Raw genomic sequence first — 24083 nt, 5'->3', positions numbered from 1 at the left:
CTCTCTCTCTCTCTCTCTCTCTCTCTCTCTCTCTCTCTCTCTCTCTCTCTCTCTCTCCCCCTCCTTCTTCCTCTCTCTCTCTCTCTCTCTCTCCCCCTCCCTCCGTCCCTCCCCCCTGGATTCTTTGTGAATTTCACCATGGACCCCAATCCCACTCATCACCCCCTGTCCTTTTGTACCTGCCTTCTCTGACCTTGCAACCTCCCCACCAAAAGAAAATGAAAAAAAACCCAATAAATAAATAAAAATAAACAAAACAAAAGCGCCTCTCATCATGAAAGCTGCAGTGTGTCCCTGTGTGTCCCGCAGTCTGCCCCTCTGTCCTCACATCTTCACTTGCAAATGTTCATTGCGATGAGCGGTCTGTGCGATCTGTTTAGAGGCCTCTGGCTTCTGCTACACTATCAATCCTGGATCCTCACCAGGTCTCCTCTCAGACATCCTGTTGTTGCCCTGGGTCATGGAGGTCCTGCAGCTTTGGATCTGTAGGATGGTCTTCTTCTGCGCTCCAGCAGTTCATAGATGGGGCAGATGTTGGGGTGGGGCAGCTCAAAGCCCTGGGGGATAGCGGAGTTGGTCAGCCCACCAGCTCTCCCTCGCACCACCACACCACTCACCCAGTGCTGCAGCCCGCAAGGGGCAGGGCCAGCTCTCCTGCTCTCACATCCTCTGTGCAGGCTCACTGGCACCCATGCCACCAAAGCCAGCTCTACTGTTCTGCTCTGCACCACCACCCCCAGTGCTACAGCCACCAAGAGGGAGGGGAGCCAGCTCTCCCACCTGAGGCAAGTGTGGGGGCTGGGAAGAATCTCTCCCTGGCCAATGACACCTCAAGGCAGACAAAACAGCCAGTGTTCTTAACCACTGAGCCATCCTTCCAGCTCCATTTGTAAATTTCTTGAACTTTTTCTCTGCCACATATTGGAATAATTTGCTGGGCAGAGTGGTACATGCCTGAAACCCCAGCGTTTGGGAAGTGTTGGCAGAAGTGTCAGGAGTGCAGGATCATCCTTGGCTACAGGGCAAGTTTGAGGCTAGCCTGGGCTACATGAGACGCTATTGCAAAAATGAAACAAAACAAACAACAAAAAAATAAAAAAAATTGTCTGGGCTGTGGTGGTTATGCCTTTGATCCTAAAGCTCTCGAGACAGAGGCAAGTGGATCTCTGTGAGTTTGAGGCCAGCCTGGTCTACAGAGTGAGTTCTAGGACATCCAGGATAGCGAAACCCTGTCTCAAAAACCAACAAAACAAAAACAAAGCAAGCACCCCAAAACATTTATTTTGTAAGAAAGTTGATATTTTCCACCTTGCAGATCTCCCATTAGGAGACCTCTAGAGGCGCTAGATTTTGATTCCCTTAAATCTCAGTTTCTCTGTTTTAAAATGGGCTGAAGTGAGATATGGTGGCACATACCAGTAATTCTAACAACTGAAGGGGCTGAGGCAGGAGTCTCTCATGATTCTAGGAGTTCAACGCTAGCCTGGGCAACTTAAAAAGGCACTGTCTCAAAATAAAAATAAACGAACAACCAACCAAATAGATTTATAAATGGAGCCCTGCTGGTATGGAGTGTATCTTTTCTAGAAGAGGAAAGAGACAGCTCTACCTTATGCAGTGTCTTGGCTGGCCTGTCCCTTCTGGTTCCCACCAATGAACCTCGTCCTTCTGTTTTCCCAGGATGACGAAGTGGTCCTGCAGTGCAGCGCCACGGTGCTCAAGGAACAGCTCAAGTTGTGTCTGGCCGCTGAGGGGTTCGGCAACCGACTTTGCTTTCTGGAACCCACCAGCAACGCGCAGGTCTGTCAGCATGGTGCACGGGAGGAGGGCAGGATTGGGTTCTTTTTAAAAAAAAAAAAAAAAAAAAAGGCTCTGGAGCCTGAAAGGTAGATGCTGATCTGAAAGAGTGATAGGCTAATAGGGGAAAGGGGCGTGGCTTGAGATGGGATGAGCGGAATCTGAGGCTATTAGGGTGAGTCTGAGAAGGGTGAGCCCTGAAGGGGCGGGGTCTGCTGGAGTGGGGACGGGGTCTAAAGGCGAGACAAGCCTAATCTGAAGAGCAAAGACAGGTCCTGGGAGGGGGGGTAGGATTTGAGGTGTGCGTGGGGGCTCTGAAGAGAAAACTGTGGGGTCTGAGATGGAGATGGAGCCTATTATGGGACAGGATCTGAGGTAGGCGGACTGGGGTTTGAAGAATGAAAGGCGGGGCCTAGGGTGGGGGCGGAGTCTTGGGTGGGTGGTGAAGGGTGAGAGGAGGGTGGATGTCAGGGAGGATTCCTGTGGGCACCGAGAATGGGTGGTCGTGGGTCTCAGGAAGGAGGGGCAAAGGCCAAAGGGGAAGGAGAGCTAGGCAGTTTAGAGGAAGGGGGACCTAACAGGAAAGGACTGGGTCCCTTGGAGATGGGAAGAGTATAAGGCACCTGAGCGTGTGTGGCTTTGAGGACTGGAGGCGTGGAGGGAAGTTAGAATCTGAAACGGAGGTGGCTTTGAATTCAAGAGTCGAGGGCTCAGATATCCAGGAGAATTTTAGCAAGGGTTGTCAGGAGGGCATGGAGACCAAGAGGCCAGGCAAACCTGGTCTGAGGGTGAGGTATAGTCAGGTGAGAGAGGAAGGGACCAGTGGAGAGGGCCTGGGGGCTGAGAGGAGATGGTCTGTGGTGATGGGGGTCAACAGACATCTGAGGAGCAAAGAGCTTAGGGATCTGAGGTGACAGCGTAAGATCAGAAGTAATGTTCTTCAAGGATTGGAGAGATTTGGGGTGACTTGTAGGGAAGGCACATCATGGAGGTAGGGTCAGTGTGTGGGCTCTCTAGGAGAGCAGGGAACGCAGAATGGTGGAGAGACGCAGGTGATCTGGAAGTTTCTGTGGAGTTGGGGGAAGGAGGAGGCTGGAAGAGGTGTTTCCTGTGTTGTTGGCAAAGCTTTGAGGTGTGTGATGCCTGGCAGGGTCAGGGGCTTCTTGTGGGGTGAGGGAGTGTGACTAACTGTTCAGGTCAAGGGGTGCACGAGGCATTGTGGGGAACAGTGCTTGAGAGCCTTTCTGCTCCAGTAATATGTACCCCCCCTCAGAATGTACCCCCTGATCTGGCCGTCTGCTGCTTCATCCTGGAGCAATCTCTGTCGGTTCGAGCCCTGCAGGAGATGCTGGCCAATACTGTGGAAGCCGGTGTGGAGGTAAGGCCCCGCCTCCAAGGAGTAGGGGACAGGGTTGAAGACGGGTGAGGGAACTTGGGGTCATTCACCAAGTGCTTCTTCCTCTCTTTGCCCTGCCCCCCACAGGCCCTCAATTTGGATAAGTGGGTAGGTCTGGCCTTGGGTGTCATCTGTCTTTCCTATCATGCCTGACCCCAGGCCTGCTGCTCAGGCCCACATCCTGAACACAGGGGCTGGGGGATTTCCCTCACCCCAGATGTCAGGGGCTGTGGAGCCCAGAACAAGCCAGGCAGGAAGGAAGGAAGGAGCAAGGGGCTTCTGAGCCCCTGTTCCCTGGACCATTCCTTTCTCTTCTTTCTATCCTCCTCCTCCTCACCCTGCCTGTCACTGCATGGGACATCTTCCCTCCCCCCCCCCAAGTGTGGGTCTGCCATCTGACCATGTGGCCCCATGACATGGCTCCCTCCCTCAGAGCACGGGCATGGGAGAGCCATGATGGAGGCATGATGTCATCAAGGAGTTGGATTCGCCTCCCTCCTTCAAAGGGCCAAGTCTCCTTGTGCATGGGAGTGTGTGTCAGTCCTAGGGTGTCACTTTGTCCCCATGGTTGAGAGTCACATGCCTAGCAACAACTAGGACTGTCCCCAGGCAGATAGCGATTTACAACAGGCTAAGGTAGATGGGACACTGGGCTCTCTTGAGTGACCTTGGTCACTCGGAAGATGAAGTCACTCTTTGGGTGACTTCAGGATCTGGTGTAGGAGAGGGAAGAGGTGGGATGGCAACATGGGCTTTGTAGGTTTTTGTTTTTCTGCTTTTTTTTTTTTTTTTTAATAGAGCCTCTTGTATCCCAGTCTGGCCTCAAACTCTCTAAGTAGCCGCGGTTAACCTTGAACTCCTGATCCTCTTGATTCAGGGCCTTGGGGAGTGTTAAACACTTCATGTCTAGGTTCCTGCTTCTGTAGATGGGAAAATGGATGCAGACAGTAGGCTGGGGGTTTGACTGAGGTTCCCCACCATCCTGCCTGAGCATACCGTTTTACGGGTTCATACATGCGCTTGTGAATACGCCATGAGTTTTGGGATGTGTTGTAAATCTGGGAAACTGTGCTCACTCTGCACCATCTTACCCCCTCCAGTCATCCCAGGGCGGGGGACACAGGACACTCTTGTATGGCCACGCCATCCTGCTCCGGCACGCACACAGCCGTATGGTGAGTGGACTGAGCACGGGTGCAGGCCAGGGAGAGGGTGCAGGCCTGCCAGGGGGCTGACCTCGCTCTCCCACCCTAGTACCTGAGTTGCCTCACCACCTCCCGATCCATGACTGACAAGTTGGCCTTTGACGTGGGATTACAGGAAGACGCAACAGGTGCAGGGGCCGTGGGCAGGGGGTGTGACAGGAGTCCCAAATCAGGGAACGGAAAATCTGCAGAACTCTAGAGGTGGGCACGAGGCTACTCTGGAGCCAGGAACAGGGGCTGTGGTGCAGAGGGTCTGGACATGGGGATGGGCACAGTCTATATAGGCAGACGAGGTGGGGATTTGTAGGCTCTGGGAACTGGAAGGCTTGGTGGCTGTGAGTACCCTGGTGAAGAGCATTGTGGGAAACCATTATCCTGACAGTCACCCCCCCACACACACTCTTAGGGGAGGCCTGTTGGTGGACGATGCACCCAGCCTCAAAGCAGAGGTCTGAAGGGGAGAAGGTTCGAGTTGGGGATGACCTAATCCTTGTGAGTGTCTCCTCCGAGCGATACCTGGTGAGTAACCCTGCCCCGACGGCTCCTACTGCCCTTGTAGGGGCACTTGGATTTGCCACATCTCTCATCATTGGCTCCCCCAATGGGTCTCTGACCCTGAAGTCTGACTCAGAAAGCCTGGTTTTATGACACCCATACTTCTGAGATCTGGTCACCTCTTCCAATCCCCACATCTGGCCTCCATCATTCTCCCCACCCTTTCCTAACTTGCTCTCATTTTCGTGATCTGTGACCTCCAACTTTCTGCCTTTATTCTGTGTATTTCCTGGCATCTACCCCTGATTATTGGCCACTGATTTTCAACTGCCGCTAATTTCATCACCTCTGACCACGGCACCTTGGTTGTCCACAGCACCTGTCAACCGCAAGTGGGGAACTCCAGGTTGATGCGTCCTTCATGCAGACTCTGTGGAACATGAACCCCATCTGTTCTGGCTGTGAAGAAGGTGAGGACTCCAGGCTCTGGCCCCTAAGATGAGGCCATCAAAACAGGTCCTCAATGGTGCTTCCTCAGATATGCCCAAACTGAATCTTGGGATTTCACAATTCAGATCTCTGAGTTATGGCCTTCACATCACATTTCTTACTGACCAGAAGGCAGAACCCTAGATCTCCAGGCCCCAAATTCACTCACTACTACTCCCAAACTCAGATCCCAAAGTTCCCCATACCAAGTTCAGTCGTCGAGGTTCCTGTTTGGTTGGAACCCCCATTTGTCACCGCACAAACTGGGAAACCCCTGTCTGTTCTCCTTCCCCCATCCCTGTCTGCATGGAGAAAACTCCAGGCTGACATGTCATCACCCTTGCCTCTGTTTACGGCAACCCACCCAAGAATGCCTCCTCAGGGACTTAGCTTTGGATCATATATACGCGCAATGGCAGCTCCTAGCTGACCCGTTGTCACCCCTTGGCTAAAAACTAGAAAACCCCCTTGCCTTAGCCCTGGTGTGTGATTTCCCTGGCCACATCCCTTGGGACTGGTGAATTGGCTTGGGAGCAGCGTCTAATAAACCTGCCTTTATGTATTTTTAATCTGGTCTAATCTGGCCCAGATCGCAGAAAACTCAGATCCACAGCTTTGAAATCCTCAGGCTCCAGCTCTCAGACCTGAAGTCTAGACCTCAGATCCTAACCCAGGACCCAGCTCAGACCTCAGACCTTATCCTGCCTGCCTTGGACTCTCAAAACTTTTTAATTAAATGCGTGTGTGTGTGTGTGTGTGTGTGTGTGTGTGTGTGTACTGGAGTCAGTTCTTTTCTTTCACTGTAGGCTGTAGGCTGTGAAGACCGAGCTCAGGTCACAGGGCTTGGTGTAAGGTGCCTGCTAAACCGCCTGCCTGGCTCCAGACTCTCACATTTGAACCGCAACACTCCAAAAACAAACTCAAAATCCCAGAGCTCATAAAAAAGCAAAGCAAAGCAAAGCACCCCCCCCACCACCAAATAACTAACCAACCAAAACCCATAAAACAAGGCTGGAGAGATGGCTCTGCAGTCAAGAGCACCGGCTGCTCTCCCCAGGTGACCCAGATTTGATTCCCAGCTTCCACATGGCAGCTCACAACCTCTGTAACTTCAGTTCCAAGGGATCCAACACCATCTTCTGGTCTCTGTGGGTACCAGGTCCACAAGCAGTGCAAGATATTCATGCAGGCAAAACACACACACACGCACACACACGCACACACACGCACACACACACACATACACACACATACCCATACACACATACATATGCATACACACACAAGTAAACACAAGTACAAACACACACACACACACATACACACACATACCCATACACACATACATATTCATACACACACAAGTACACACACATACAAACACATACACACACAGACACACATACACATATACACACATACACAAAGACAAACACACACACATATACACATACAGACACCCATACACACATACATACACATACATTCTCACACACATACACATACATAAATATGCACACACACATACAGATACACACACCAAAGCTGCAGGGACCAGGGAGATAGCTCAGTTGGTAAGGTTTTTTGCTGTGGAACTATGGGGAAATGAGAAATGAGGTTTTTAAAAACAAGCTCAATGAGAAACCTGCCCCCTAGGTTCAATGCTTCCCAAAGTAAAGTGAAGAACGCTTGTGGGACACACCCAGTGCTGACCTCTGACCTCCACATGCATGTACACACATATACATGAGCACCCGCATATATAACTACACACACATGCACATACAAGCATGTACACATATGTACACAGAAAGCCCCAGATGAAAAAATGGAAAGACCCTACAAAGTCACACATGTAAACTCCCCCAAAAACAAACCAAAGGAAAAAAAACAAAACAAAACAAAGGCACCCACTAAAAATTGTGATCTTAGGTCTTATAGTAAGACTCCAGAAAATAACCCTATGTTTTGACTCCAACCTCAGAGTCTTAAACCAGAACCAAAATGAGAATTAGGCCTTTGATACTCAAGCTTTGAATCTCAGACCCACCAATTTCTAAAAAACTCTAATATATATTACATATTATAATACACATAACATAACATATAACATAGATTATATATAGTTATATATAATATATTAATTAACTAATTACTGATATCATATTATATTTTTTATATCATAATATATACAATAGATGTTATATACTTATATACTACATGTTATATAATATATATACTTTATAATATATTATAAATATATGTAATATATAATAAAATATATAATATACTTTTATTTTATGTGTATGACTATTTTGCCTGCATGTATGTTTGTGCACCGTGTGTGTGCCTGGTGCCTGCAGAGGTCAGAAGATCATGTTGGATCCCCTGGAGCTGGAGTTGTAGACAGTTCTGAGCTGCTTTGTGGGTGTTAGGCACAGGACTCAGCTCCTCTGCAATGGCAGCAAGTGCTCGTAATTGCTGTGTCACCTCTCCAGTCCCCTCATCATTTAACTACAAAGCTCAGGTCTTTCCAACCTCATACTTCTGAGCTCAGTCTCAAACTCAGACTACAACCCAGGACCTTGGCCTCATATGTCAGCCTAAGATTCCCCCAAACCAATACTCAGTATCGAAGTTCTTACTGGCAACTCTAGTCTCAGAGCCAGCCCTCACACCTCTAACCCCAGACCTCAGGCCTTACAACACAGACCCAACAGCAGGAGCACTAGTCCCAGCCCTCTGCCTGAGTAATCTGACCCCAGGCTCAAAGCTCCAGAGAACCCGAAGTCCCCCCTGACCTTAATCTGTCATATCCAGATCCCTACGGGGTGGTCTCCAGCCTCAGACCCCAAATCTCACACCCTCACTTTCCAGTCCTTAAATATGGCCTAGATCACAGACCATCAACTGCAGGACACCACTCCCCAGGCCTGCCCTAACCTTCCCCAAGGGAGATATGGGACCCCTCGACTCCACACTGACATCCGGGTCTTTCTGGGGTTCTTGTCTCACAGCAACCACCTCTCCTTGATCTTCCTCAGGCTTTGTGACTGGAGGCCATGTCCTGCGCCTCTTTCATGGACATATGGATGAATGTCTGACCATTTCCCCTTCTGACAGTGATGACCAACGCAGGTCTGGGCTTGGGACAAGAAGACCTGGGGTCCAGGGATGTTGCGGGGAAAGATTGGTTGGGACTTTGTGCTTTTTAGCTTTCTGTTACTGTGACAAAATGCCCAAGAAAGTCAACTTAGTAAAAGAAAGGTTATTCTGGCTGATGGTTTCAGTCCATGATTGCTTGGCCCCTGTTACTTTAGGTGGGTGGCCCAGGACATCATGGTAACAATATATGGCAGAGGCTGTTTCTACCATATGACATTGGGCCAAGGTTCTAATATTTCAGTGACATAGCCTATTTCCAGTAGGCTCCCTCCCAAAGCTTCCACCACTCCCCAATAGTCCTAGAGGTTGGGGATCAAGCCTTCCATGCATGGGCTGTTTGTGTATATCTCAGACCCTCGGACAGGGTTAGGGGTTGGAGTCTGCACTCTTGACCTTGTTCCCTCCCATATCCCCAGACTTGTCTACTACGAGGGAGGGCCTGTGTGCACTCATGCCCGCTCCCTATGGAGGCTAGAGCCGCTGAGAATCAGGTGCGGTGGGGCAAGGCTGGGGAGAGGTTGGGGACTACTCTGCAGCCTGGGAGGGGAGAAAGGGTCTTGAAGGAGATATGAAGAAGACACTGGAAGGTTTGGAGGGGGCAACCTAGGGGGACTGAGAGAGATGTAGGTCCCCAGGGATCCTGGAGCCCTAAAGGAAAAGCCCTTGGGGGAGGTGGGAGGTTCCTGCAGAGCTGGTGCCCTGGAGACAGCTGGGGACACTGCAGAATATTCAGGGACCAGCAAGAGGACTGGAGCTACTGAGCAAGGAGGAGGGGGCTCTAAGAAAGATTTAGGGGTCCCAAGAGAGATCTAGGGAACCCTAGAAGAGAGATGATTGAGAAATTGCAAGCCAAGAATATGACCTTAATGGCTACCAGGGAGGGGTCCCCTGATTTTTCTCACTTTCACTGTCCATAGCTGGAGTGGAAGCCATCTCCGCTGGGGCCAGCCACTAAGAATCAGACATGTGACCACAGGGAGGTACCTTGGGCTCACTGAGGACCAAGGCCTTGTGGTAGTTGATGCCAGCAAGGCCCACACCAAGGCCACTTCCTTTTGCTTCCGAATCTCCAAGGTCAGTGTTCGTGTGTGTGTGTGTGTGTGTGTGTCTGTGTGTGTGTCTGTGTGTGTCTGTGTGTGTCTGTGTGTGTCTGTGTGTGTAGGGGGTTGTCCTTGCTCACCTGCAGCCCTGGCTCCCCTCTACCTTCCTAGCTATTAGCTAGGATCTTGCTTGGGGTCTCCCATGATGCCAGGCCGAGAAGGCTGACCTCCGTCCCTTGTTCCTGTAGGAGAAGCTGGATGTGGCCCCTAAGAGAGATGTGGAGGGCATGGGTCCCCCTGAGATCAAGTATGGAGAGTCGCTCTGCTTTGTACAGCATGTGGCCTCAGGCCTGTGGCTCACCTATGCTGCCCCGGACCCTAAGGCCCTGAGGCTTGGGGTACTCAAGAAGAAGGTAAGTCCCTGGGGGGGTGGGTGTGTGAGCAGAGCGAGGGATGGGCCGTGTTGTTCATCACCCAACTTTATAATGAGAATAGGGTAGACAGTGGAAAAAAAGAGGTGTGTATGTGCGCATGTGCACATGTGTGTGTGTGTGTGTGTGTGTGTGTGTGTGTGTGTGTGTGTGATGTGGAGAGAAAAGCAAGGATATAGACACACAGAAATTTAAAATTAGAGAGCCATACAAACAAAGAGAAATAAACAAGGGTCAGGAAAACGGCTCAGTGGATGGAGGAGCTTGCTGCCAAGCCTGAGGCCTTGACTTTGATCCTGAGAACCTGTGTGGTAGATAGAGGGGCCTGGCTTCTACAGGTCATCTTGGCTGCACACACACCTACATCTACTCCTCCAAAGAATCTTCCAAACAATAACAGGCTGAGAACAATGCTCGTAAATTATTGGCAGGGCTTGGTGGGTCACACCAGTAACTCTAGCATCCAAGAAGCAGAGGGAGGACTGTGAGTTCAAAGTCAGCCTGGACTACATAGTGAAGCCCTATTTCAAATGACCCCAAAGAAAAAGTGCCAGGGCTGTAGTTCAGCATGGGACCCGCATAGCAGGCATGAAGCCCTAGGTTCCATCCCTGTCACCCTAGAGAGCAGGTGGCCACCCTTCCTGACCCCTCTGTTGTCTGCACACCCAGGCCATGCTGCACCAGGAAGGCCATATGGATGATGCGTTGTCACTGACGCGATGCCAGCAGGAGGAGTCCCAGGCTGCCCGGATGATATACAGCACGGCAGGCCTGTACAACCAGTTCATAAAGTAAGCCCGCACACGCTCCTAGCCACGTGTGCGCCTGACAAGCCCTCTTCAGAGACTTCTTACAACCGCAGACTTTGACTTCTGATTTAGACATGCATGACCTTCGACCTCACATTCCCGCCATCACCTAAGTTTCACACCAGCACCCAAACCCTTGCTTGGCCCTCTCTAGTCCCGTTTCCTTCCGTGATCCCCTGTGCCTGCTACGCACAGGGGCCAAGGCCTTTCTATTTCCCTGTCCTCTCCCCGCACCCCTCCCGTGGGAACTCTGGGAGTCCAGCACAGTGGTGGTTCCCAACCCCTCCTGAGCACTGTGGTCCCCACAGGGGTCTCGATAGCTTCAGCGGGAAGCCACGGGGCTCGGGGCCACCGGCTGGGTCAGCACTGCCCATCGAGGGCGTCATCCTGAGCCTACAGGACCTCATCGGCTACTTCGAGCCGCCTTCGGAGGAGCTGCAGCACGAGGAGAAGCAGAGCAAGCTGCGCAGCCTGCGCAACCGACAGAGCCTCTTCCAGGAGGAGGTAAAACTGCGGCGTGAAGGGTGGGGTTTGGAGGGGCGGAGTCAGGGGAAGAAGCGCGCGCGCGAGCTGGGCCTGTAGGAAAGTGAAGGACCCGCCTCAAGGGAGGGGCGGGCAGTGCTGATGGGCGGGGCCTTGAGGGTGGGCGGGAATAAGGGAGCCACGTAAAGCCATGTGAACATTCGGCACTGAGTCAGAGGCTCCTAATGATAGGGCTTCTGGGTTGGACTCTGGGATCTGGCCTTTTCGGGTGAGAAGGGCAGTACCGGAGTGAGGTGTAGGGATACAGTAACAGAGACTGATCTTGGCACATCTGGGAAGAGATTATAGGAAGGACCTCAACTGGGCTGAGTTATTAGTCATCTCTTAGGAGAACAAGAAAGGAAGAGGTGTGGGGTGCTCAGCTCTGCCAGATTAGGAGGACTTGAGAGGGGTGGAACAAGAGGTCTGGGACTCTGCTGCCCTGTCAGTGGTGGGGAATGTGTTTATATTAAGGCACGGCTTCCTCTCCTGATGAGCAAAAAAGATCATAGTAACAATAACAAAACTACCGACAGGGTGGAGTTAGGGCGCTTCCATATAGTAAGTCAGGTAAGTCAGTACGGATGAGTGGGTACAGGAAGAGACCTTGTCTCACACACGCACACACAAAAAGGGTGGAGGCTGGAGCGATGATGGCTCTGTGGTTAAGAACATGTATTGCGCCCGGCGTGGTGGTTCACGCCTTTAATCCCAGCACTTGGGAGGCAGAGGCAGGCGGATTTCTGAGTTCAAGGCCAGCCTGGTCTACAAAGTGAGTTCCAGGACAGCCAGGGCTATACAGAGAAACCCTGTCTCGAAAAAAAAAAAAAATAACGTAAAGCTAAAAAAAAAAACATAAAAAAAAAGATGCTGAACTTGAAGCACGTCTTTGATCCTAGTACTTGGAAGGCAGGAGCAGGAGGCAGAAGGATAGGATCCCTGTAAGTTCAAGGCCCAGCCTGGTCGACATAGCTATTTTCAGACCAGCCAAGGCTACAAACTGAGACAAAACATAAAACCAAGAAGCCAAATAACAAAGAAGACCCCCAGAAGTTGACCTTTGGTCTCCACAGGCACAAGAATACACACCTGTGCATGAACAAAGACATAACACACACATTGTCTCAAAATGTAAAAATAGGAATGACTGTCAGGGATCATCTGGAATTCTTTTGTTTGGTTGTTTGGTTGTCTTTGTGATACAGGTTTTCTGTGTGTAGCCCTGGCTGTCCTGGAACTCACTCTGTAGACCAGGCTGGTCTCGAACTCACAGAGATCCACCTCTGGAACGCTGAGATTAAAGGCATATACAACTATTACTCCCAGCTTGATGCTTTTTTTGTTTTGTTTTGTTCTTTTGTTTGTTTGTTTGTTTTTGTTGTTTTTTGTTTTTGTTTTTCTCTTTGTAGCCAGGGCTGTCCTGGAACTCACTCTGTAGACCAGACTGGCCTTGAACTCAGAAATCCTCCTGCCTCTGCCTCTCGAGTGCTGGGATTAAAGGTGTGCACCACCAACCTTTGTTTTCCCTCACTGTGTAGCTCCCTCTGGAATTCTTAAGTGCAGGAAGGAAATACATGCAGATACGTTTCATTCGGGCCTTAATATAATGCAATTAGTTGTAAATTTGATATTCTTTAGTAAAACACTATATTATAAATAAGTTTCTTTATATAGAAACATGCATAAAGCAAGGTTGTGCACTAACTCATTGATGAAATATTGTGTCCAGAGCAGAGCACATAGCTCATGCTGACAGTCCCAACTACTTGGAAGATAAAGTAAGAAGGTCATTTGAGCCCAGGACGTTGGGGCTAGCCTGGGTCACACAGCAAATATACTCCTTTCTCTCTACCTTCCCGTTCCCTGTCCTCTCCCCCTCTCCCTCTTATCCTGGCTGGCTATGAACTTGCAGTAGGGAAGGCTGGCCTGTCCCTCTGCTCTCACCTCCCAGGAATTGCAAGTGTATGCTCATGGTCACTTTATGGATGCTGAGGAACAAACTTGGTACTTCATACGTGCTAAACAAATATTACCAACTGAGCTACATCTCCAGCCATGATACTATATTTAATTAAAAAAATATAGTTTATTTTTATTTTATGGGCTAGCCTGGGCCCATTTGTTTTGTGCCTGCACATATGTCTGTGTGAGGTGTCATAAGACCTGGAATTCTTTTTTTTTTTTTTTTTTTTTTTTTTGTAAGTATACTGTAGCTGTCTTCAGACACTTTGTAGACCAGGCTGGCCTCAAACTCAGAAATCCACCTGCCTCTGCCTCCTGAGTGCTGGGATTAAAGGCGTGCGCCACCACGCCTGGCTGGAACTGGAATTCTTTTTTTTTTTTTTTTAAAGCTTTATTTATTTATTATATGTAAGTACACTGTAGCTATCTTCAGACACTCCAGAAGTGGGAGTCAGATCTTGTTACAGATGGTCGTGAGCCACCATGTGGTTGCCGGGATTTGAACTCAGGACCTTCGGAAGAGCAGTCGGGTGCTCTTACCCACTGAGCCATCTCACCAGCCCTGGAACTGGAATTCTTAAGTGCAGGAAGGAAATACATGCAGATACATTTCATTCAGGCATTAATATAATGCAATTAGTTGTAAATTTGATATTCTTTAGTAAAACACTATATTATAAATAAGTTTCTTTATATAGAAACATGCATAAAGCAGTCAGTGCTCTTAACCACTGAGCCATCTCTCCAGCCTCCTCTTATTTATTAGGTGGTAAAAGTGAACTGCTCCAAGTGTGCCCAGGAGTGGGGTGCCTGGAAATGAGCAAAATGGAGAGAAAATGGTAGATCACAGAGGCACAAATTCAGCCTAATGTTAGCAAGGGCATATTCTAATGGAGGCTGAGGCAAAGAACAGGTGAACAGGCTTGATGAATCAAGGAGAGAAAGGCAATATGCCTGGAGACACAGAGCTAAAGAAGCTTGGTGACCTCTGGGGACACAACCATTACCTAGGAAATCTAGCAAAGGCTAAGCCGCTGTAAAACCTTCATTTCTTCACCCCAGGGGATGCTCTCCCTGGTCCTGAATTGCATCGACCGCCTCAACGTCTACACCACCGCTGCCCACTTCGCCGAGTTTGCTGGGGAGGAGGCAGCTGAATCTTGGAAAGAGATTGTGAACCTGCTCTATGAACTTCTAGGTAAGGGGACCCAGAGCTAACTCCCCTGAGGGCACCCAGGTGCCCTATCCTAATAGATCTGACTCTCGTGCCCCGCTGCAGCCTCTCTGATCCGTGGCAATCGCACAAACTGTGCGCTCTTCTCCACAAACTTGGATTGGCTGGTCAGCAAGCTGGATCGTCTGGAGGCCTCATCTGGTAGGAGAACCCGGGATAAGGGAGATGGGAAGGTTGGGGAGGAAAGGCCATCCCGCCTCACCTCTCCTGTGGGTACCCGGCAGGCATCCTGGAGGTGTTGTACTGTGTCCTGATTGAGAGTCCTGAGGTGCTGAACATCATCCAGGAGAACCACATCAAGTCTATAATCTCCCTCTTAGACAAGCATGGGCGGAATCACAAGGTTGGCCCCGCATCCCTGACCCCTCCCCAGGTCCCAGAGGCACCTGCCGCCGCCTCGAATGTGCTGTGCGACCACGCCTGGCTAACCTCACGCCCCTTGAGCTCTGAACTTGACTTCCAGGTCCTGGATGTGCTGTGCTCACTCTGTGTGTGCAATGGTGTGGCTGTACGCTCCAACCAGGACCTCATCACCGAGAACTTGCTCCCGGGCCGAGAACTTCTGCTGCAGACAAACCTCATCAACTATGTCACCAGGTGTGGCTCTTAACCCCAACCTGGAACCCAGCATGACCTCAGACTCGAGCCACACAATCCTCCCTCTGACCCAGGGATGCCAACCCAAGGAATGTCTTGTTCCCATCTCCCTGTCCAGGGGAGCCCCTTGTCCCCTGGTTAATGCTTGGTCCCTTATTCTTTCTTCTCTCTGGGTCTTGGTTTTGCCCCTGGCTCTTTCTTCTTTCCTGTGTTCCTCTTTCTCATTGCCTGTTTCTGTCTGTCTCTCTTCTAGCTCCTTCTTCCTGGCTATCTCTCATCCTTTCTCTTTATCTCTTCAAAAGAATGTTTTATGCATGTGTGCATGCGTGTGTATATCTGTGCATTACTTGCCAGCCTCATGCCCACAGAGGATAGGGGATCAGATTCCCTGAAACTGGAATTACAGTAGGATGTGAACCTCCAACTGAGTGCTGGGAATCAAACCCAGGTCCTCTGCAAGAGCAGCCAGTGTCCTTACCCTCCGAGCCACCTCTCCAGCCCCTCTCTCTTTACCTTTTGATGGCTGTGTGTCTCTCTGTCTTTCCTTCCTCTCTCTGGCTCTCCTCTCCATCTCTCCTGTCCTGTTTCCTCTGCAGCATCCGCCCCAACATCTTTGTGGGCCGAGCAGAGGGTTCCACGCAGTATGGCAAATGGTACTTTGAGGTGATGGTGGATGAGGTGGCTCCATTTCTGACAGCTCAGGCCACCCACCTGCGAGTGGGCTGGGCCCTCAGTGAGGGCTACAGCCCCTACCCCGGAGGCGGCGAGGGCTGGGGCGGCAACGGGGTCGGCGATGATCTCTATTCTTACGGCTTTGATGGGCTGCATCTCTGGACAGGTATCTAGATCCTTCCAGGGGACTCTCACCTCTGACCATTGACCCCAGAGTCCCCAAGATTCTGACAGCACCTTAGGGTTTAAGAATCCTGACTCCCAGAAGAGGGAAACTATTGACCCCTTACCTCTCATTTGACCCTAACTGTAGAACTTCCAGAAACCTGAGCTCCACCTGTTTTCTCATATCCTACAAGGGTGATCCCAGAAGACTGCCCAAATGTTATAACCTCTGACCTTTGATTTATGACCTCAGAGTTCTCAGAATTCAAACTCTATAAAGATCAATATCTTACTGTATATCTCCCAGGAACCTTAATTTTAGGATAACCTATGGGAACCTTTGCTTGTACAGACTCTAATATTGGGCCCCCACAGGATGTCTTAATAGCCACAACTTGTGGCAATACTATTACTTTTGTGGGACCTTTGACCTTTGACCCTTTTCTGGCGACTTGTTGTAGGGCATGTGGCACGCCCAGTGACTTCTCCGGGACAGCACCTCTTGGCCCCGGAGGATGTGGTCAGCTGCTGCCTGGACCTCAGCGTCCCATCCATCTCCTTCCGTATCAACGGCTGCCCCGTGCAGGGTGTTTTTGAGTCCTTCAACCTGGACGGGCTCTTCTTCCCCGTCGTGAGCTTCTCAGCTGGTATCAAGTGAGGGTCCATCCCTGTCCCACTGTCAGTCCCCAATCAGAAGCCACCCCCCTAGAAATCAGGGACAGAGAAGCCTGCTTTATAACTGATTGGTGGCCAGTTGTGGTCACACGAAGGGCTATGTGACAGTGTGTAACCCTCGTGGTCTCCGATTCCTATGTCTGTCCAGGGACCTCCAAGTAACCCTAGAATATCACGATGACTTTATAATGACTCTAGACTCTCACAGAGATGTCTCAATGGCTCAAAACCGTTCCAATGACCTGCAGTGACCCCAGACTCTTCCAAAGACTTTAGCATTTGATAGTGATCTAAGATCCTGTTTGACACCCAGTGGTCCCAGAGTCCCTGTGATGATCTAATGAACTCAGACTTGCCCTGTCACCTGTGTGCTCCCTGTCCTTTCTGAGCACTCTCAACCCTATGAATTCCCATTCCATGAAAATCCTGCTTATTTTTTAATGATCGTAGAATTGAAGTGACTCCTAAATGACTTTTGTGGCACTAGAGAGGCAGAGCCAAGGCTGCTTGGGATCCTCATAGCCCCCTAGAAGGACGGCTCTCAAACCTTCGAAACGCTGTGGCCCTGTAATGCAGCGCCTCATGTTTTCGTGACCCCCCAGCTGTAAAATTATTTTTGTTGCCACTTCAAAAATGTAATTTTGATACTATTCAGATTGTCATGTGTTTTCTGATGGGCCGTCTGACCCCAAAGGCTGTTGTGACCACGGGTTGAGAAGTAAAGCCCTAGAATGTTGCACTGGTCCAGAGTTACTCACATCCCCACTAACCGAAAGCTTCTCTCCTTCATCCCCACCCTCCTCCTCCAGAGTGCGCTTCCTCCTTGGTGGCCGCCATGGCGAATTTAAGTTCCTGCCCCCACCTGGCTATGCTCCATGCCACGAAGCTGTGCTCCCTCGGGAGCGACTCCATCTCCAACCCATCAAAGAGTATCGCAGGGAAGGGCCTCGGGGGCCCCACCTGGTGGGCCCCAGTCGCTGCCTCTCACATCTGGACTTTGTGCCCTGTCCTGTGGACACCATCCAGGTACCATCAGCTCTGCAGGGGTTTTCTTTCTTCTGAACATTTACTTAAAGAAAAATTGTTTGGCTTCTATTGCTATGATAAAACACTGACTGAAAGCAGCTTGGGGAGGAAAGGGTTTATTGCAGCTTATATTTCTACATCAGAGTCCTTCAGTAAGGGAAGTCAGTGCAGGGCCTCAAGCAAGGAACTTAGAGGCTAGGGTGTGGCACAGTGGTAGAGCATCTGTCTGGAATCTCCCAATGAGCAGCTGGAGGCGTGGCTCAGTGGTAGAGCCCCTGCCTAGAATCCTCCATTGAGGGGCTGGGGGTGTGGTTCAATGGTACAGCACTTGCTTAGAATTCTCCAGTGAGGGACTAGGGGCGTGGCTCAGTGGTAGAGCCCGTGCCTAGAATCCCCAGTGAGGGGCTAGGGCGTGGCTCAGCAGCATACTGCAATTGCCTGATGTGTGTGAAGCTCTGGGTTCCAGTCTCGCCAGTACGTGCAGGACTCTCAGTCAGTCAGGTTCTTATCACCCTCTTTATAAAGCGATGAAGGACATAATTCAACTGCTGGTTCAGGCAGGTTTTTGTTTTGTTTTGTTTGTTTGTTTTGTTTTTTTCTGAACAGTTTTCTGGGTCTGACTCTAGCTCTGGTTGGATGGGGCTGGAAGTTCAATGAGAAGTAGGCTAAACTGCCTTCAAGGGCTTCCCAGTCCACAGGGGCACATGGATCTGTCTGTCCCCAGGTGCTCCTTAATTTTAATGATACTGGACGTTGCCTTTCTAGTTAAGGCAACGGGTGGGAACAGGGCTTTGGAGTATCACTGCTGGGAGAGGAGACTAGCCAGGACTTCTTCACTGTTGGAAAAAGAGGTCGCGGTGGAGGTGCAGTAGGGTCTCAGAGGTCTCACAAGTGTCCCCGTACCCCCAGATCGTCTTGCCCCCGCACCTGGAGCGGATTCGGGAGAAGCTGGCAGAGAACATTCACGAACTCTGGGCACTGACTCGAATTGAGCAGGGATGGACCTATGGTCCGGTGAGCCTAGATCCTGGAGGATGGAGCAGGAATGGTAGGGAGGACCGGTACCTGGGGACTTTAGGGAACCAAGAAACCTTTGGACTTCAAATGGTAGAATAGGTGGGAGACCAGTGGGTCACCATATATGGGTAAGGGGGTGGTGGTGAGGGGAGCCCAGACACCGACTCTAGTGTTTCTCTAGGTTCGGGATGACAACAAGAGGCTGCATCCATGTCTTGTGAATTTCCACAGCTTGCCAGAGCCCGAGCGGAATTACAACTTGCAGATGTCAGGGGAGACACTCAAGTGAGAGGCTCAGGGGAGGGGGGGGTACGACCGACAGTCAGGGGGAGGCAGAGGAGAGAGAGGGGTAGACTGGGAGAAGAGAAACCAGAGGGGCTCATGGTGGCTCAGAGTAGTGTGCCTCCCTGGGATCTACCAGTGAGGGGCTAGGGTGTGGCTCAGTGCTATAGCTCTTTTAGCACAGTGTCCTGGATTCTGCCTCTAGTACAGCTGGGGAGCTGAGTTTAGAGTCCAGGTCCCATAGAACAAGCCACACACAGGGCTGGAGAGATGGCTCCGTGGTTAAGAGCACTGGCTGCTATTCCAGAGGTCCCCAGTTCAATTCCCAGCAACCACACGGTAGCTCACAACCAACTGTAATGGGATTCGATGCCTGGTTCTGGTGTGTCTGAAGACAGCTGCAGTGTACTCATATGAATACAATAAATAAATGTTTAAGGAAAAAAGCCACACATGATGGATGGCACCTGTGATACCAGCACTAGAGAAGAACCTGGCAGCCTACTGGGCAGCCAGTGCACCTAGCTGGTGAATTCTAGGCTCAATGGGAGATTATGCCTCAAGAAATAAGGCAGAAAACATGTGAGAAAGGCACTGACATAGACCCGTGGTCTCTACATACATACGTACATGCACACACAAGCATGCACCCAGACGCTGTCTGAGACAGACAGACAGACAGAACGTTACCACAGAGAAGGAAAGGAGACACGGCGTACAAGAGGAAGGCAGCTGTGTGATATGATCCAGATACTTGTGTGGCCTGGCCGGGAGGATGGCTCCAGCCCAACGCCTTGAGGATAGCCTGGGCTATCATCAGTGAGACACTCTCACGAGCTGTGGAGGGGAGGCAGAAAGCCATAGCAAAGGATGGATAGACACAGAAAGGGACAGAGAAAGAAACAGTCAGGGGAAGCTGGCCAGGGGTGTGGAGATGAAGGAGAACAGGAAGGGAGAGGTCACCCAAGGAGAGGGTGCACAGGCATCAGAGCAGCCAGACAGACAGAGGTGACAGGGCAGGGAGCTCTGCGGGCTGTGTGACCTTGGTGTCCTGCTCTTCTGCTCAGGACTCTGCTGGCCCTGGGCTGCCACGTGGGCATGGCAGATGAGAAGGCAGAAGACAACCTGAAGAAGACGAAGCTCCCTAAGACGTGAGTGTGGGTGTCCCGGCGTGCTTGGGGGCGGGGCAGGATGGGGAAAGATTCATACATAGGGAGGTCTAAAGAGATCAAAGATAGATGAAGCCGCATGGGTTAGGCTACAGGCTGGTGGGTCAGGGGTCAGGGGTCAGGGATCAGAAGTGAATGTCCAGGGTTGAAGAATTAGGACTTCCAGAGGCAGAGACTGAACCAGGGATGCAGGATCAGGAGCTGCCCTGAGAAATCTAAGGTGACATTTTCATTTCAGAGTCCTAGGTCAGAGATAGAAAGTGAGAATCCAGAGGTTGCTGGAGACATAAGTAACTGGTCCTAGGATGATGGGTGAGGGGATGGAGATCTCGAGTTCAAAGGTCAAGGACTTCAAAGCCAGGTGTTTCTGAGTGTTTGGGTATGTGTCAGAAACATGAAACTTCCAAGCTAGAGTCTCATAGTGTGCTCAAGAGAAAGAGTCCCAGAACTGGGTGTGGTCGATGGAGCACATCTGTCTCTTCAGCACTCCAGAGCCTGAGACAGAAACATCTGGGAGTTTGAGGCAGTCTGGGCTATATAGTGAGACCCCCTTGAAAAAAACAAACCCAAAGAAGCAAAGATAAGACCCCTAGTTTCAGGAAGCTGGCATGGCTCAGTGGAAACTCACTTAAACACACATACACACAAATAAAAAATACATTAATGTTGTTTAAAATGAAGGGGTTGGGGCTGGTGATATGGCTCAGCAGTTAAGAGCACTGACTCCTCTTCCAAAGGTCCTGAGTTCAAATCGTAGCAACCACTTGGTGGCTCACAACCACCCATATGAGATCTGACGCCCTCTTCTGATGCGTCTGAAGTCAGCTACAGTGTACTTACATATAATAATAAATATATCTTAAAAAAAAAAAAAGAATGGGGTCACAGAAGTCAGCCGTGCCAAGCCCCCCACAGGTGGTTCAATCATGGGAACCCACGTGAAGGTGGAAGGAGAGAGCTGAGCCCACAAACTTTACCTCTGCATGTACTGTGCACACTCGATCCCCACCCCACACATACCATGAACATACAAACAACAGCAGGGTTAAAGATCTTAGGGTCCTGGGATGGGCCAGAAACCCAGAGCCAACGTGGTGTATGCAGGAGGCAGGTCTCTGTGAGTTCAAGCCTGTTCTACACAGTGAGTTCCAGACTAGCCAGGGCTACACAGTGAGACGCTGTCACATCTGCAGGTATATGATGAGCAATGGATACAAGCCGGCTCCTCTGGACCTGAGCCACGTGAGGCTGACGCCTGCACAGACAACTCTGGTGGACCGGCTGGCAGAGAATGGGCACAATGTCTGGGCGAGAGACCGCGTGGCCCAGGGCTGGAGCTACAGTGCCGTGCAGGACATCCCTGCACGCAGAAACCCTCGCCTCGTGCCCTACCGCCTGCTGGACGAGGCCACCAAGCGCAGCAATAGGGACAGCCTCTGCCAGGCTGTGCGCACCCTGCTGGGCTATGGCTACAACATCGAGCCTCCTGACCAGGAGTCCAGTGAGTGCTGACTTGTCTCCACCCCTAAGCTTACCTTGACCTTGACCCCTGACCCTTCAACCTCCAGTGATTAACATTCCCAATCTTTAGCGCTAATCAGGGGTTGTTAAGCGTTTACCCCGTCTTAGTCCATGACCCTTAACCATCACCCTGGTCTTGACGCCATCTGACCACTGACCTTGATCTGACTCAGAGTTTGTGTGGCCCATGACCACAATGTTGAGCTGTGGGACCATGCCATGTGCCCAGTGAGTGCTGACCTCCACGTTTGACCCTTAACCCCAGACCCTGGGTAGAGCTGTAACATGAAGCCACTCAACCCAATGACTGGGTTCCTAACTCCTGTCAGTAACTTGGTCTTTCACCAGTGCCCAAACCAAGTCTTGACCCCAAGAATGACCGCTGTCCCCAGGCTCCCCTCCCCCCCTTTTCTGCACACTTGCTTTCTTTATTTCTGTCTTTTGAGGAAGATTCTCAATAGCTGAAGCTAGCCTGGCGCTTGTTATGTAGTCCAGGTTCATGGCCTCCTGCCTTGGCCCCCTATGTACATTATAAGTATGCATTACTATGCCTGGCTGTGATCATGGTTACTTTCAAGGTTACTTTTGTCTCATGTAGCCTGGGTAGGCCAGATGACTCTCTAACTTGTACAGCTGAGGTTGGCCTTGAACTCTGGATTCTCTTGGTAACCTTTTTTTTTTTTTTTTTTTTTTTTTTTTGTGAGCTGGACATGGTGGCTTTAGTCCCAGCACTCAGGAGTCAGAGGCTGTGAGTCTGATCTACATAGCAAGTTCCAGGCCAGCTAAAGCTACACAATGAGACTTTATCTCAAAACCAAAGACCACCAAGACAGTGTGAAGGGAAGCCCCTCCCCCTTTCCGGTCTCACCTTACTTTAGATATCTTAGGATCCACTTCCTTCCCAGCTTCTCTAACTCTACCTGGCTTCCTCTGTAGGTCAGGTGGACAGCCAGTCTCGTGGCGACCGGGCCCGCATCTTCCGGGCAGAGAAGTCCTATGCAGTCCAGAGCGGCCGCTGGTACTTCGAATTCGAAGCAGTCACCACAGGAGAGATGCGAGTGGGCTGGGCAAGGCCTGAGCTGAGACCTGATGTGGAGCTGGGGGCGGACGATTTGGCCTATGTCTTCAATGGGCACCGAGTGGGTACCTCACTGGGCTCCATTCTGTCTGGCCTGTGGTTTCTCCTGGTCACACATTCTAATCCTTTCTGTTTGTGCCTCTCTGTTCATTGAGCCATGAATCTGCCATACATTATCCATGCATTCATGTATACATACACTCATGCACCCATCCATCCATCCATCCATCCATCCATCCATCCATCCATCCATCTATACATACATACTACTCACCATCATCCATCCATGCATCTTTTTTTGAGACAGGCTCTCTCTAAATAGTGCTGGAACTCACTATGTAGAAGACGCTGACTTTGAACTCACAGTGATCCACCTGCCTCTGCCTTTTGAGTGCTGGGATTGAAGGTGTATGGCACTATGCCCAGCTTCTTCCTTCCTTCCTTCCTTCCTTCCTTCCTTCCTTCCTTCCTTCCTTCCTTCCTTCCATCTTTCCATCCTTCCTTTCTTTTTTTTTTTCTTTCTTTTTTTAAAGACAGTGTCTTGATGTGTACTCCTGTCTGGCTCAAAACTTGCTATTTAGCCCAGGCTAGCCCCAAACTCACAAAGCTCCTGCCTCCGTCTCCTGAGTGCTGGGATTGCAGTCGTGAATTACTAAGTACAGCAGCATCCATCTTCCCATCTCTGTCACCATCCACACCATCTGTCCACCCATTTGCTTACCTGTGCATCACCTCACGTTTCCCCCCTTCCTTGTTTCTGTCCCAACACCTGCACTACCCCGTGGCTGGTCTGTATGCCTCTGCCACAGGGACAGCGGCAGGAAGCAGGTGTAGGGTAGAGATTGGTGAAGGCAATTTCAGGTTCACAGATGCAAATGTGAGGAAGATGGAGGGCACCATGGGTGACCCTCTTCTGTCTCACATGCACTGAACTTGATGCTGTGTGTGTCTTCTCATGTAGACACTCAACACACGTGGCTGTCCTTTGTCTCCATTTCTCTGGATGCCTCTCATCATGGGTGCCTGGGGTTCTCCTCACAGGGCCAGCGCTGGCACTTGGGCAGTGAGCCATTTGGGCGCCCCTGGCAGTCGGGCGATGTCGTCGGCTGCATGATCGATCTCACAGAGAATAACATCATCTTCACCCTCAATGGCGAGGTCCTCATGTCTGACTCGGGCTCGGAAACAGCCTTTCGTGACATTGAGATCGGGGACGGTGAGAGCCACCTTCTCTTTACACGCCCTTCCTGGTCCAGTCCTCCCGTTCTCTTTTCTTTCTTTCTTTTGGGTTGTTTTTTTTTTTTTTTTTTTTTTTTTTGAATTGATTGACAGGGTT

At 50.6% G+C, this 24083-nt stretch overlaps 1 protein-coding gene across 1 annotated transcript in view; it reads left to right on the top strand.

Annotated features, from left to right (window-relative positions):
• The window catches only part of Ryr1 (ryanodine receptor 1), a 126862-nt gene that overhangs the window by 5622 nt on the left and 97157 nt on the right, over positions 1–24083 (top strand). The window contains exons 2-26 of the mRNA XM_021211089.2: positions 1681–1800; positions 3071–3175; positions 4294–4368; positions 4448–4526; positions 4805–4917; positions 5270–5363; positions 8427–8520; positions 8964–9038; positions 9465–9621; positions 9836–10000; positions 10688–10809; positions 11136–11331; positions 14374–14509; positions 14591–14686; positions 14770–14888; positions 15009–15142; positions 15739–15980; positions 16441–16633; positions 17464–17680; positions 18590–18694; positions 18879–18982; positions 20047–20130; positions 21342–21649; positions 22606–22808; positions 23789–23963. Of these exons, the coding sequence (XP_021066748.1) occupies positions 1681–1800; positions 3071–3175; positions 4294–4368; positions 4448–4526; positions 4805–4917; positions 5270–5363; positions 8427–8520; positions 8964–9038; positions 9465–9621; positions 9836–10000; positions 10688–10809; positions 11136–11331; positions 14374–14509; positions 14591–14686; positions 14770–14888; positions 15009–15142; positions 15739–15980; positions 16441–16633; positions 17464–17680; positions 18590–18694; positions 18879–18982; positions 20047–20130; positions 21342–21649; positions 22606–22808; positions 23789–23963 (3511 nt within the window). The remainder of the gene's footprint in view (positions 1–1680; positions 1801–3070; positions 3176–4293; positions 4369–4447; positions 4527–4804; positions 4918–5269; positions 5364–8426; positions 8521–8963; positions 9039–9464; positions 9622–9835; positions 10001–10687; positions 10810–11135; positions 11332–14373; positions 14510–14590; positions 14687–14769; positions 14889–15008; positions 15143–15738; positions 15981–16440; positions 16634–17463; positions 17681–18589; positions 18695–18878; positions 18983–20046; positions 20131–21341; positions 21650–22605; positions 22809–23788; positions 23964–24083) is intronic.

The sequence above is a fragment of the Mus pahari genome, chromosome 1 (genome assembly GCF_900095145.1).
Source record: "Mus pahari chromosome 1, PAHARI_EIJ_v1.1, whole genome shotgun sequence".
NCBI classification, from domain to species: Eukaryota; Metazoa; Chordata; class Mammalia; order Rodentia; family Muridae; genus Mus; species Mus pahari.
Note: the sequence above shows the minus strand (reverse complement) of the source record. Positions and strands in the feature narration are given on the sequence as shown.